Source organism: Chaetodon trifascialis, chromosome 9 (assembly GCF_039877785.1).
Source record: "Chaetodon trifascialis isolate fChaTrf1 chromosome 9, fChaTrf1.hap1, whole genome shotgun sequence".
Classification (NCBI taxonomy): Eukaryota; Metazoa; Chordata; class Actinopteri; order Chaetodontiformes; family Chaetodontidae; genus Chaetodon; species Chaetodon trifascialis.
In genome coordinates, this window is record NC_092064.1 from 17,074,488 (window position 1) to 17,090,233 (window position 15,746).

The 15,746-nt window shown below is 42.8% G+C and overlaps 1 protein-coding gene across 1 annotated transcript; it reads left to right on the plus strand.

Moving 5' to 3' along the window:
• The first annotated feature begins 247 nt into the window (after positions 1 to 247).
• ccdc92ba (coiled-coil domain containing 92Ba) lies at positions 248 to 14,564 on the plus strand. Its single transcript, XM_070970080.1, has 4 exons — positions 248 to 1,005; positions 1,358 to 1,498; positions 7,634 to 7,681; positions 10,420 to 14,564. The coding sequence occupies exons 2-4, from the start codon at positions 1,366 to 1,368 to the stop codon at positions 11,136 to 11,138; spliced, it is 900 nt and encodes a 299-aa protein (XP_070826181.1). The 5' UTR covers positions 248 to 1,005; positions 1,358 to 1,365; the 3' UTR covers positions 11,139 to 14,564.
• Positions 14,565 to 15,746: the final 1,182 nt, after the last annotated feature.

Genomic DNA, 15,746 nt, shown 5'->3' on the forward strand with positions numbered 1-15,746 from the left:
TCCCAGCCATGTGCATCACCTTGTAGTGTCCCCTGGAAACACATATCAGTATTTGGTTGTTTTCTCTGTTGGCAACATTTTTTTTCTTAATTCTGTGCATATGCTGACAAATTGGTGATGATGTTTTGTTAATTTGCTCGTGTTATATCCACTAATTTTCTTAATTTGCAGTGCGTTGAAGTTTCAGAGCCACCCCACCACTTCCCTTGTGAGTTAAATGAGGTCCGCGGGCCGCAGGTTGAGAACCACTGTAGCAGCGTCGGCATGTCTCTGTCCATGGTTCCGAAATCACACCCATCGAATCGCGGTGCGTGGACCCTAAAATAAAGACTTATTTGACAAGTTGAATTTCAGAATATTTGCTTATAAGTTATAGTTTATGTTAATTTCTTTATTTTTGTTTGTTTTCCAGCGAATCACTACAGAATTGTGCTTTCCTTTGTACTCCCACGCGCTCTGTATTGATGGTATTGATCCTCAGAGTCGACGTACAGCTGATACGGGCCGGTCCCTCCAATCAGCTGTGCTGCTGCCTCTGTCGTACGATGTTCTCGCGTGTTCTGCTCGCGGTGGCTTGTTTTCATCACTTCGCTGCTCAGCCGTCCGCGGCAGCTCGGTGCCTCAGTCGGTAGGGGCCGAAGAAAGGTGCGCATGTAGAAAAATGGACTGCGCACTTTGCTCGTGGCCTCTCGTATCGACCGATCTGAAAACATCCTCTTCTCAATGACGCTCGACGCGGATGTTGCAGCAAGGAGCGGTTTTGCCAGAGGAGCGCGGTGCCATGCGTCGCGGTGGTTTGGTATTCTTACGCAGCGATCCAGCTTCTAACCAAACGGCGTCACATGCAGCTGAAAAGTACTTTATCGCTTCAGATAAAATGTCTTTGGGTGAATGCCGACAGGATTTGGACCAGCACTGGAGGCCAGCATGCCCGGATCGGAGGACGTTTTTATAACGCTTGCGAATCATATTTATTAGATTTCGGTACTTAACATACCTTTAAAGGTAAGTAGAGACATTTGCATCGCCTTAACATCAAGTAATGAAAATGCATAGAAATGTATTGAGCCGCGTCCCTGCTGGAGGTGCATGGCTTCTCCCGTTTCTGTTGATTTCTCTGGTCATCGATACCTTATTTATAGCTCACACATGACCTCAATACAGAACTTGCACTTCCCTCTCTCGCAGTGGCTGACATAGGCAGTTTCAGAAAGTGGCATTTAACAGCTGGGGCTCGTGCTTTGCTGTGTAAGATCAAGTTGGAAAAGATGGTCGCTTGAGGACAGACGGACGCTGGTGGCGCAAACAAAAAATCCATCAGTCCCATCCTTCTGATTTCCTCCCTACGTCTCTCCAGACTCGACAATGGGTGATGAGAGCAGCCTGTCACGGCAGATTGGGAGTGTGGAGAGGAGCATGGTGTTCCTCCGGCAGGAACACCTCACTTTACTCCACGGCCTCCACCTGGAGATCCTCTCCCTGCAGAAACGATGCTCAGGTGAGGGACGCGCTGCTGTGACTGTGTGTGCATGTGTGAGAGAGGAGGCAAGAAACTTTTCGGTGACCCTAAAATACACTTTACACATGTCACAAACACTACAGAGTTCTTAAATCATTTATTGATGCTTTACAGATTGACACTTTAAGTGATTGTCTTGCAATTAAGAGTTATACAGCTGCAACTAAGTATCACCTGATATTATAACAAGAAATGCTGGAAAAAAAATTCACATTTTCAGTGATGATGTCAGTCTGTATTGTCCAACCAACAGTCCAAAACCCAAATATATTCAATTTACTATCATATATGAGAAAGAAAAGCAGAAAATCATCACATTTGAAGAAGTCAGAACCAGATAATGTGTATCATCATTGTGTGGCATCCTCTGTCAATAACTGATCAATCATTTCAGCTCTGATCATCTCATGGTGTTTCTTGCTTTTTCTTTTTTGCTGCTACAGTTTTTTATTAATCAGCAAGGACCCCTCTCATTGACCCCCTACCCTTAGAGAGAAGATTTACAAGGATTTCTAATTACAGACTTGATGTATCATTGGAAAAAAGACAGTTCCATGACCTTTTTTAATTAGCTTTTTTAATTATAATAATCCATTCTGCCTGCAGCCAGATGTTCCTTTGTTTGTATCCAGGTGGAGCCTTAACTAATTTGAAGCTCATTTTTAATGATTCACTCGATGGACCACATGACCAGTGTTTAATTTTGGAGGGAACATAAGCGGCAGTTATTCTCATTTTTATTTCAAGTGGAGAAATTAAATATCCCCAAGACTCCAATGTGCATACAGGCCTCATTGTTCATCGAATGTGTGTGTCTGCACCGTCAATCAATGCCAGACAGTGACTACATGGTGATGTCATGCTACAGTTCCTGTAGATTGCATCATTTCCTGTTTTAGCCCTAATGGATATGCTGTCTGTTTAATCAAGCAAGTGCATATGAACACACACATGTTTGCATTACTACACTTGTGTTCGATTTAATTTCATTAATTTCTGGCCGGAGGCTTTAATTATCCTTCACCAGGTTTGTTTCCTAAACTAATCACTCACCTGAACCATAGCCTGGTCATGATTTTAACCTAAAACCTTAAAACAAAGTGTTTACTCCAAAATTTGTATTTAACATTATAGGGGGCAGCTTTATTTCCACAGAGTGGAGGAGAATCCGCTTATGTGACTGAATAAAACATTTTTTGTGGGAAAATGAAATATATACACACACAAACACATACATACAAAATACAGACTGCACACACACATTTTTTAATTGTCACACTCACAATGCTAGGTCCTCAGAAAGATGCATACAAACATCTCCATCGTGGTTAATCCATAGATCCCACGGCTTTAATAATCCATATGAACGGGATTGTGGTTGACAAATACAGGAGGGGAGAGCAGGGGGAAGGGGTGTATGTGTGTGTGTGTGTGTGTGTGTGTGTGTGTGTGTGTGTGTGTGTGTGTGTGTGCGCGCGCATGTGAGAGAGAGAGAGAGAGAGAGAGAGAGAGAGAGAGGTGGTTCAGCTAATGTGACCAGTTGTATAGAAAACGACGCCCTCCATTACTTTGTGGCTCTATTGCATGATCACATCTGGTCAATAAAGCTGTGCTGGGTGGTTATAGTCTGTGTGTGTGTGTGTGTGTGTGTGTGTGTGTGTGTGTGTGTGTGTGTGTGTGTGTGTGTGTGTGTGTGTGTGTGTGTGTGTGTGACCATGTATTACTCCTGTTGTGGGGACATAAATCTGTTTACACAGTGATATTGTGGGGACTCCCCATACTGGTGGGGACAAATTGCAGGTCCCCGTAATGTAAATCATTGAATTTTAGGGTGAAGACTTGGGTTCAGGTTAGGGTAAGGGTTGGGATGTTGGGATTAGGCAAGTAGTCATTATGGTTATTGTTAAGAAAATAAACATAAGTCTATGTAATGTGCCCACAAGTGAAGGAAACATGGCTGTGTGTGTGTGTGTGTGTGTGTGTGTGTGTGTGTGTGTGTGTGTGTGTGTGTGTGTGTGTGTGTGTGTGTGTGTGTGTGTGTGTGTGTGTGTGTGTGTGTGTGTGTGTGGAGTTTAGAGACAGTCAGAGAAAGACACTAACACACCAACAAAGAGAGTGTGTGTTTTTCTTACTGTTTACTCGTTCTCCCCTCCTCTCTTCGTCTCCACGGGGTCTCCCACTGTGAAGGCAAAGGGCAGCCCAAACGGTGCTGTTACAGATCGATTATCGTTTCTTGACACATGGAGTATAAGTTAGGTTTTCCTAGAAAATGACACGATGTGTGACCAAACCTTCAGAGAGATAGTTGTGAAAACGATTTAATCAATAAAGAAGTCTCTGGAGAGCTTCACTGCATTTTTTCTGTAGCAGCAAACAAACATGTTCCTTCCTCAGAACACATCAGCGCAAATATAAATCTTGGTCTTGCAGCAGCTGTAGTCATTAATCTGCTCTCCAGTTTCTATCTGCCTATAATGCTGCCTTTCATTACCACATTCCTCTGAGGTTTCTGTGGGCCTGCATACACAGGGACATTAATACACCACACTCACTAAAAACACACATATCTTTCTGCTGGGCATCTTTAAAGCTCCTTATGATGCTTTCATGCCAGAGTGAAAAATCTGTCAAAAGGTTTTGCAGACAAATGTCTGTTTTTTAAAGGCAAAGTAAGATCAAATGGCCACTATGCCTCCTCACAGACTCCCACTATACGAGGCAAAGCAAGGCAAGTTTATGTGTACAACAGAGCAATTCAACGTGCTTTAATGGCAATGTAAAAAGGCAAACTAAAAACACATTTTAATGGGATTTCTAGGAGTAAAATACAATAAAAGAAACTCTAATTTAAAAGAACCGAGAGCTGCAGCAGACTTCAAGTTCTCTGGCAGTTTGTTCCAGATATGTGGTCCATGGGGACAGAAAGCAGACCTGTCCCACACCATCTGAGAGGTCTGGACAGTTCATAACGCAACAGCACATCAGAAATATATTCATTCACCATTCAGTGCTTTATGGACCAACAGTAGAATTAGAAAACCTATTCTTTGACACTCAGGAAGTCAGTGTGAGGATCTGAGAACTGGACTCTCCCATCAGCGTTTGACTCAGTTGCTGATAGATAGACCTGCAAAGACAGTGTTACAGTAGTGGAGCCCACTGAAGATAAACTGACGGACCCTCCTCCAATTCTTGATATATTCTTAAAGTGACAGTCAGCTGATTTTGGTTTGAAACACGTTTTCTGTAGAAGTTTGTGAAAGTCGTCAATGGAGAATAGGGGGCATCTTGCTGCTAATTGCTAAGTAATTGAGCTAAGCTTCTGCTGAGTCCTGGTCACTGTGGTTCAGTCGAAAGGCGTGTGCTGTTGGGAGTACTGAAGAAGTAATGTAAAGATAAAGTGTTGAAATATACTTAATAAATTAAGGTCCCAGTGATTTTTAATATCCAGGAGCCACTGTTTTTAATTGATAGATTTAATGTCAGTGTTGAACAAATAGCCGTTTCTGCAAAGATCCACAACAAACAACCTAAAACTCCCTCCTGTGATTGTCACCTAGCAGCTTGCCAGGCCGTGTTTCCACATTACAGATCAATTTCAAAGAGGTCCACAGATACAAATTGAGGTGATGAAGAGCCTGTAGGATGGCTGTGAGGCTGCTGATAGGCTAATGCAGTTTGCAGGTGTAATAGGTGATTGCTGCCAGCTCACTAATATGCAGCCTGGAAGGGTACAGCAAGGTTGAGCTGACGATGTCGCCTTGCATATTAGCTCTGCCTTTTTTACTGCCGACCTCTCTTTTATTGTCCTAAACTCTCAGCGCTTCTTCATCAGCACAAAGACGCTTACGCCTCTCTCTCCTTGAACAACAAGCTGAATCAGTTTCTCTCTCCTGCTGTTGAAATGGGGGGGTTTTCTTTAATATAACGCATTTATTGTGTGTCCTTCAAGATATCTTTGCAACGTTCAAGGTCGAGCCGTGAAACAAAAACCTCGAATGCTCAGTGAGGCTGTAGGAGATAAGCCTGACCCACAAAGCATTACACATTCTGGATGTGCTGAGCTCCTCATTTTCATTGTTTGATTGTTGTTCCAAGAAATAGTTCCTGGAGCCGAATCCCTGCAGTTAAAATAACTTCGTAAGTGCTTCTGGCTGTTGTGAATGAGGATCGTGAAGAGGAGAAAATGGCCAAATTCTTGTATGGAAGGTGCTATTCAAATAAAGTGTATTAATTATTATGAAATTTATAATAATACCAGCATTCAGCGAGCCTGTCCTTCTGGACTGCCTGTCTTGGGTTCTTCATCCCCCCTTCCTTCCTTCCTTCCTTCCTTCCTTCCTTCCTTCCTTCCTTCCTTCCTTCCTTCCTTCCTTCCTTCCTTCCTTCCTTCCTTCCCTGCCCTCCTCCCCTCTTCATCTCCTCTGTCTTTCGCTCTTCAGGCCAGCTGCATGGGTGGGCGTGTTATGCTGACTGCAGAGGGAAGGAGAAAGGGCGTGACAGAGAGACCGAGAGGAGGAAGAAAGAAAGGCTAGGAATAAAACATGTGCTGCCCTCTATTGATTTAGTTTTTTTCATTCCAAAACACAAGAGATGTTTTATTTACAGTGTTAACATATCTGTACCAGTGCTGTGTCTACTTTATGTTTTAGTAAACATCAATGTGAGTGTTATGAGAGAGTTGCAGATGTGACATGATGGCTTTCTCCTTTTTTTAGAATTAAACTAGTTTAGGATCATTAGCCATGGCTGATTGAACAGGCCCATATTTCTGGCCATGGGAAAATGAAAAAGGACAAATCTGTGCCACGTTTATCTAAAAATTATTGGAGCCACACACGCACACGCTCATGCACACACTTTGCTGTGTTCGAGTGCGTGCTGAAAGCTGACTGTGGAGATTTATCTGCAGTCCGGCCTCCCTGAATTACCATCAGAATGACTGACAGTCTGACCCCCACCACCCCGTCAGAGGCTCTTAGCTGAAACATTTCTAACAGGGAAAAATCCAACACTGCTCATTATTATTATGATACATTATCTTCTCAAAAGCATAAACCGTTAGTTGCTGTGTTGCACTGACATGAGATATAATCCATCCAGTATCTAAAAACGCCAGTGTGCCAGATATCATGTCACGTAATATTTGGACAATCCTAATCCTGAAGCGTCTCCCGGTAACACCATTCAGTTCCATAACCACCTCCTGACGCTAAAAGAAAATCATGCAGTCATGTTTGTGATCAGAACTGTTTATTGTCCAATAAAATTCAGACAGGCGAGCTGCTGACGTCCAGTGCCTGTTGTCTGTCTGTATTTTTATGGCGCAAGACAAATGGATGCGAAGGCCGTCCACTAATGCAAGACATAAAAGGCTAACAGTATAACAGCTGTGCAGAAGAAGCACAAACTACACAATACGCAGCGGAAAGTCAACCTCTTTACGCAGATGTGATAAGAAATCAGTTGAGAACACCTGTACTGACCAGCTGTCTAAACAAAACCACGTGTCAACTTTATAATCCATCAGTCTGCAGAATGTTCCAGCGAGAAATCTGTCTGAAATCTGCCAGCACACGGGGTAAAGGGTTATCCAGCTACGTCAGATGTTGTGATAGATGCAGCTCTGCTAACGCTGCTTAACGGCAAACATTTTCCACTTTTCTGAGGCTTTTGCTCGTGGTTTGCATGCCCTCCAGAAACAGACTGCACAGCCTGTAGTTTTTATTTAAGTGAATATTGATTTTTGTGAGGAATGCTAACAATGCTAATGTGTCTGATTGAGGTTACAGTAAAGGACTTTTTTTTTCCCTCCAGACTGTGACAAGTAATGTAACATTATTGGCCGAGTCTCTGACGCACAGTCTTTGATGTAAAGTTTCAGATTTAGCTTCATAAATTATGCATGAGCTCACTGGAAATGTGCTAGAAAACTGCACAGAGCATCTGTTATGTTAACCAGCAACAGCAAACAGGAAACGTCAGCATACAGCTTTAATAAGACATTTCGAGCATCTATACTGAAGCTTCACAGTGTGGTTCCATGTGTTTTTCTTAACGTCCGTATCTCCTTAACTGCTCTGTCCTGTGTGTTTTGCCTTTTGTGGTTTTCAGAGTTGACAAGTGAACTGAAGGTGAAGCCTCCAGGCAGAAGCCAAATAGGTACGTTAAGAGAGACCCTTCAATGCTCATATCCTCCTTTGTGAATCTGTTTTTCTTCCTCATCCACCCCCATCATGAATCAGCTCTGTTTATGCCCGGCTGTATGAAAGACACAAGGCACATGTCCACCATAACTGTACGCCTGCATCTCTCTCTGCCTCCCTTTGTCCTTCCCCTCCCCCAGGGGGCTAGATCCCTGTCAGCCACCCTCTTCCCTCTTCTCACCCATGCCTCCAGGCCTCCAGACAATACACAGAGCAGATTATGGGTGTGTGCACCTGTGTGTCCCTGTATGTGTTTAGTATCTTTTTCCCACATGTGTGCAGTTTTCCTTTGTGACAAGAATTGGCCACGGCTGTATGGGGTGAGACGCTAGCACTGCTGCAAAGACAGCATGCCTCAACATATTTGGCTCATAGCTGATGTTTGCAGACCGTTTGCGCTGTCTGGATATAGCGATGCAGAGACAGGCACCATTTTGTCACAGCGAATTAGAGACAGATCAGGCAAAGAGGAGTCAAAAAGCTGTGTGAATTTGTGTGTGCTTGTAGAGAGTAAGCAGGGAGTCGTGCTTGGCTGCATTACTCAGCCATTAGCCCTCATCTCCTTTTCCAGGACAGGTTATCCCCCGATCCATCAATACAGCACGGCCCCCTGTTCTCCTCCCACCCTGACAAATTGATCCATCCCCATTTGCTTTTCCTGCTCTCATTTTTCCCTCGCCAGCCCAGCGGGGGTGTCCACTTACAGACTTTGCTGAGAACAAGCGAGACGTAGAGCCAGGAACAGAGAGAGAGAGAGAGAGAGAGAGAGAGGAAGAGGTGGAAGGAGAGAGGTAATGAGTGGTAGCAAGGAGAGCGATTAAGGAGGAAAAGACAAGGCGGCAGGATGCAGTCAGCTGCAGACATGGAGGAGGGGAGAGGAGCATGGAAGGGTATTAAGATCACATTAGGTACTGTAGTCTATAGTTAGCATATGAGCTCAACCTGGGTGTGGTGATGGGTGACAGCAAACCTGAGACTGATCAGTCCTTGGAGGATCCAATCATGGAAGACGGAGGGTTGAGGAGATAGAAGGGAGGGAAGAGATACTAGAAAAAGAAAATCACAGATGAAAAGGACTTGGTGCGATGAGAGAGAAGTCATACAGACAGAAAAATAACGTGACAAAGGACGAGTGGTTGGAGAGAAAGCTAGAGCAAAGGAAAAATGTAGGTCATAAAGCAGTAAGATGTATCAGCTTCAACCTCAAACCCAAAGCTTTTATCAATGTTTGAAGCACACTATTACATTTAAGCCTCATATGGATTCCAGGCTTTATAGTTTCACCTCCAGGACTCACCAAACCTTCCTCCACCCTTTGGGATTCTCCTACCCAGCAAGCCTGACCTATTTCTATGGGCGGAGGCATCACTGCCGGCCTCTGTGGATGTAATCTCCTTCTCCTCTAGCAAGCTCCAGCTCAGTCAGCCCTGAGGTTGCTGCACTGACTTTTCATCCACTCTTTACTCTCCTCTGGGGAATTTTGCTGGAATGAAATAGTGCAAAGTTTGTCTACAGAAGCAAAAAAAAAAAAAAAGACTTTAAGCAGCACACTGCATTAAAGTTGACCTTGACACATTGAAGTTCACGTGGAGGGGAGACCTCAAGTCATAGTGTTTTATCTCTTGGGAACATTGCTTCAATCAGCACTAGCTGATATTATAGAATTTAGCCAGTGGACTGTTTTCATGAGAGAATATATCAGATTGCAAGGACTAACTTTATGGACAGTGTGTCATGTACCTGTGCTGCAGTGTGACTGTGTGCCTTACTGGAAGCAGTAAAGGAGGATTTAACTCAAAACACTGATAAGTGATCAGAGCTCGCTAGTTGCTTCTCTGTTGCTTATGCATGTACACACAGATGATCAATTTATCCTTTAATTCATCTTTATAGTGTGAAGTGTTGCTTTTTTCTGGTTCATATTAAAGTTCATTGAATATCTTTGCACTTTGGACAAAAAAACAGTTTGAGCATCTTGTTTGTAGTGGGAATTTTTGGGAATCTTTCACATCTGTTGACATGGCTGTTGACATGGCCGTTGGTTAGCTGTGGTGCTAAACTACCGTTTCAAGAATTTGAATCAGTCTCTAACACAGTGTGAGAAATTCATTCACGTAAACGATACATTTTTGTAGCATGAATCTTGCAAAATATGACGGTGCTTTATGATAAAGAATTAATATTGATATCGCCCAGTTGGAGCCTGCCAATTGATTCCCTTTTCCATATGTGTGTGTCATCCCCACCTAATGCCTGGAGCAGCTCTAAAGCCACTGCACTGTACTGTTTTTTAGTCCACAGGTTCTCCTCATCAGACTTTGAAGGGAATCTGGTGATTTTCCAAATACTCAGACATGGTCTCATTACCTACTTTCATATCTAACTGAGTGGATCGCAGCTTAAGTACTGTATGATCTGCGCCATTCATGAGTTGTTCCTCTGTGGTCATATGTGCTGAGGATTAGAGCTGGTGTGGCCCAACGAAGGCTCAGCTTTGCATATAGGGATGAGATTAACTATACTGTCTCTATGGTAATGCATAGAGACATGTGTGTATATGCTCTGTATGGTTTATGGTCGATTATAAGAGAAATATATATTTGTGCTCATTTTGTTGAACACTGTAAATTGTGGAAAAAGCACCCCCACAGGGATGTTTATACTTAACACTTGTGCTTCTGGTCTCTGTGTCAGAGTTACAGGAGGAAGAGGAGCTCCTGGGGGCCAGGTGTCAGCACATGGAAAAACATCTGGCCGAGCGGGAGCGCACCTTAGGGGAGCTTCGTAAGGAGCTGAGTCACAAAGGGGTTTTGGTGGGAGCCCTCAGAGCCAATCTCAAGGAAAAGGAGCGCCATTTCCTGGAGGAGCTCAAACGCCGCAGCCACTGTTCCACCATCCTTAACACTGAGCTACAGAAACAAACCGAGGCAGCAGCATACCTCTCGTTCCAGCTGCACGCTGCCAGGCAGAAACTGCACCACCAGCGGATGCAGCAGAGGCAGTTACTCCTCGCCAGCGCCAACAGTCAGGGGGCCCAGTATGGTGCCGAGCAGAACTCTGGTTCTCCACAGATGCCGTCAGGAGCCTCACCTTCCTCTCCTGTGGTTAAACCCAAGCGCAAGAGTGCTCGGGCCTCTTCGAGAGTGGAGCGGTCACGGGAGTGTGTGCCCATTGAGAAAGTGCTGGGCCCTGCAGAGCCCACAGCGATGCCGGACCCTGCGCTCTTCCTCCACCCTCGAAGGCACAGGGCTCGCTCCAGGCAAGCTGTGGCACAAAGACAGCCTCCACTGGGCCTGGAGAAGGAGGATGAAGAGGATGGAGGTGGGGAAGGGCCCGTGGAGCCGCAGGATGAAGCTGCCAGACTCATATCTTCAACTGCAGCGCCCCCTGCTGCTGAGACGAAGGCAGATTAGTACTACTGTGACCTCCGCTTTTCAGTTTTATCACTGTATGATTATCTTCTGTCAGACTGTTAATGCTGTTAACTGTTGTTCTGCACCTTGACCGAATTGATATTGAGACTGGTTTTAGCTATTTACCTATATTACACTTATTATAGACACTTTTTTAATATGGACTTTGATATAACCTTAAATAACTTGCAGAGCAAAACTCAGTCAGTGTCACTTTAAGTCAGTCGTAAATGAAGTCAGATAAATTATCTGTTTACACTGGTGCCACAGTATACTGTGGGGCCTTATCTCCGAGCTACCCCTTTGTGGATTCATGGTGATGGTGAGTTTAATGATGGTAGCCGCCATTTTAGGTGGACCGGGAGCACAGCTGTGTGGCCCAACCAACTGTGACCTTTCAAGGCCAACCATAAATCAACCATGTGACCAAACGTTTGTGTGGCCCCTGACTGAGTCACAGCTGAAAATATCTGAAGTGGTGTGCACGTCTGTGTGAGTCCTCCATGTGAAGACATATACGGTGAAAGGAAGTGTGCTCCAGTTACTTTGAGGGAAAAAATAATAATTTAGAGACAATATAATTGCACTTGTTGCCCGAATTTTAATCCATGACCCTGCAAATCTCTGTTTGGTTTTACAGTCCATCCATTATATCTATGTTACACTTTATACTTTAGAAAATATTCACATCTGATTTGCTGAAAAGTGTCTGTGCAACTGATTTTTAGGACCCTGAAAACATAACTGCAGTGTTGTGTTGAAATGCCCCATTTGTGTTACCTTTAACTAGAACCCGAAACATCAGCCAGTTATCTCTGCAACAACTGACCATATGCTAACGTAAGCCCTGACCCCAGACAGAGGAAACACTGTTTGAAGGGGAGATAGACTTTGACATGCGACCTGTCAGTGGTTGAACCTGTTTCAAACCAGTGTGCAAGGTATTAACTGCAACAAAAATAATGAGGCTTTAATTATGTTTCCCGGGTGCAAATAAGTTAAGCATGGATGGAATTAACTAAAAACAAACTTCAGAAATAGATCACAATTTGACCTCTAATCCCGCTAATTGTTATTAATTAGTTAAACGTTTTTATACATCCAAAAGGAGAACCCACACAATGTTACAGACCACACACACACGGGGCATCAAAAATATAAATACATATAATAAGAAAACTTTATTAAAACAATGAAGTCTTCACATTTCGCTTACAAAACAAACGTGTTGCTGATTATCTTAAGAATACATTGTAATTTGTGGTTAAAGAGAATTAACTTCAAACTGCAGTGTTTGCTGTTTGATGAATGCCTGTTCGAGGTGGAGGACAGACCAGGCAGCAGAACTGTTGGCAAACTTTGTGTCTTGGAGTAAACAACACAATATTTAGTGTTTATGTGATTAGTGATTTCTGTTTGAGGCTGTGGTGTTGGGCTTTCTTTTCACCTCAGGAAAAACTGACACCCAAGGGCCAGAGGTGTGTTTTTAACTGAGGTGTGGTCTGATTAGGGAGATGGGCTGTTTGCAGTGTGTTTGTTTTTCTATTTTACTGAAATTCCCAAAGTAGCTGTGACAAACTGCACACAGAGACAGCGACTGTATACTGTACATGACCAGACGACAGGCTCAGCAGGAAGCGTGCGTCCTCTGTCATCAAAACACGTGCACATGGTGGCCCCTAGCGTAACAAGCAGCAAATAGCATCTTGAAAAAAAAAAAAAGCAGCAAAAGATAGGTCACTTTAATTAACTATATTTTAATGTAGAACTCCCTTTTTTGTTATTTCTTTGTTGTTGTTACTGTAATTGCTGCCTTATGATAGAGGAGGCGTGGACATAAGAGATGCAGTGTGGAAACTTAAGACATTTCTTTACTAAAGTACTGTGTCCTTTTGTTTCAGAAACACTTTTATAAGACTCTTTGGGATTTGCATATAAAGGTTTACTGTGTGTAACGTGACACTTCAGTTATTTTTGATTCAAAGTCGTGTCACAGTCGGTGCGAGCCACGACATAACTGAGCATCAGTAGCTGCGGTCTTTAAAATGAGCCTTCCTGTAGGAATGAATTAAATTGTGATTAGCTGCTGTGAGGCTTTTCCCTCCTTCTGCAGCTTCTGGTTAGAAGTTTAGCATTAAGTTTTCCCAGTATATCTTCAATAAAGCAATATATCAATATATTTATATATTATTAGTAGGTCACGTCAGCTGGGTTAAGAACACTCGAGGTGTTAAAATAGATTTTATGATTAACTTTGTATTTTGTAATTGTTGAGCTCAGTATGTTTTGCTTAATATTTTTCTGAACTGTCTAATGGATTTGTTTAATTTGACAAAGTTCTGTTGTCCCTGAATCTCTACGTGAGTAATTGCTATGTTATGGTTTATAGGAAGCATATCAAGTGAGGAATGGATCGACATGGGACGCAGCATTAAGCAAATGGGCATATTATTATGCCACATGAGACTGTCGGGATGAAAACAAACTAAACCTGTTTTCTTTTTTAGCAAAAATGCAAATGAAACAAGGGTTTTCATTCACCTCTCAGCTGGTAAGCCATTAGCATGACTGTGTGCACTATTCTTCCTCAAGTTTTATGAGGCAATAGGGGATAAAAGTACAACGCTGTCTTGTTGAGAACTGTTTCCCCCCTAACAGGAGTCCTGAACTTAGACTGTTAGACTTCATGTCTTCATCCCTCCATGTTCATCCAAACGAAGCGGCAGGTAGATTCAACTCTCCAACCACCTTTCATAATCAACTTAACATCCTGCATACAACATCATAGTACCATCTCACATTTTAGGTGATGTATACTCTGGTATTATGTAACAACTGGGACAGTTAATCAAAAAACTGCTTGTCTGCATTGAGGTAAAATGCTAATGAGCCAAAGAGGCCCACCACTAAAGTTAACATAAAGACAAATGGTGCGACGCCTTAATGAAGATGTCTTTTCATCAGTACTTCAGCTGAAGATAGGAAATCCTCACCGCCTGATTTGCTTTTCCTACCTTACAGAGCATACAACCAGTAAATCTCACATCACTCAAAACATAGCAAGAGAGTAGATAATTTACGCAACACCCACAGGGAAATGTCTTCCATCTCTCTCAACGCCTATATAATAACCCTAATCCTCATGATAATAATGATAAGAAATGTCAGCAGCAGCGTTGTCTCCAGTCCTGGTTGGAGGAACATTTCAGTGGACTACATGTGGCACCACCAAGCATCTTGTTTGACATGTGACGTGGTCTCCTGCAATAATGCTGCGTGGTACTCAGCATGGAGATGTTGCTCTGGGTTGTATGGTTTGATCCTCGGGTGAGCATAAATTACTGACTGATTACCGCATATACTGTGTTAGCTTCCTATAGTGATCTGCTGTACACATAACTGGAATAAAATGAAAGATTGTCTAGTCTGCTGCCTGCTCCTTATTGCTGCTTGAAAGTTCATCAGATAGAAGAACCTCATTTGAAAGAAACTGAATACATTTCCAGGTGATTAAATGGTTAATCTGTTTATTTTTTTAATCACTTTGATGGATGAGGAGCCAAAAGTTCATGTTGTTGGAGTCTATACTATAATAACAACAGATGTTATTATGTAATATATATGAGATAATACATAGTTATTTGTACCTAGACTTATTTCATTGAGATCTTTCCTTCTGTCTGTTCTGTCTCTTTTACATGACTTATCTACTGTAATTCAGTATGAATGATAAAATATTAGTCAGGCCATTTAGATATGTACAGTTTAAGACTCCATAATGATAAAAATAAAATGCGTTGGATCCTTCTAGGAAAGCAGGATTTTTTCTAAGAGACGCCTAATATGGTCATTTGCACCTTGCAGAGTTTCTTACTTATAACTTTAAGAAAAGTACATTTCAGGCAAAACCTGTTCACCCCATCTGAACACACACCTGCACTAGTCTCTTCGTATCCTACCTCACTTTCCTGCACCATATCCTGTTTGACTACTTGCACCTTACAACATGCATATCCTGTATGCATAAATATCCTCAGGGACCCACAAACTGCCTTTACTGGTGCTGTTGCATTTCCTCTGATGAAAGACAAGAAAATCTCTCTTATCTTAACTATTAGAAGACATAAAGATCTCAAAGTGAGTTCTGCTATCTTGATACGATATATTGAGGAGGGTCCCACTGCTGTGTCCAGATGTTATGTTGCATATCCATGAATTGATGCGTTTGATCATATTAGCACACAGCAAATCTAGATCTAGTTAAGAGCAGGAGGAACAGGGGCCCTAGAGTCCCCAAGCAGGTTTTATCCATAATTTGGTCAAGTATGAGTTGTGAGCAGGCCACTGCTGTATTCCTGTCAATGAGCAGTGTGAAGGTGACTGACAGGAGCTGATGACATCTGTCCAACCTGTCAAATATCAGTTCAGTCAAACTAATATTTGCTTGAGATTTTGAAAACAGTTTAGTGACAATTTGTCCCTCCACTTAGCCATTATTCCTAGTTTATCTCCAGTGCAAAAGACACTGTCTACAAAAAATCGTTTCAAAGAGGAGTTTGTAAAAAGCGATTTGTCGCATTTGGCTTTCCGTAGCGCCACGCTTAGTGG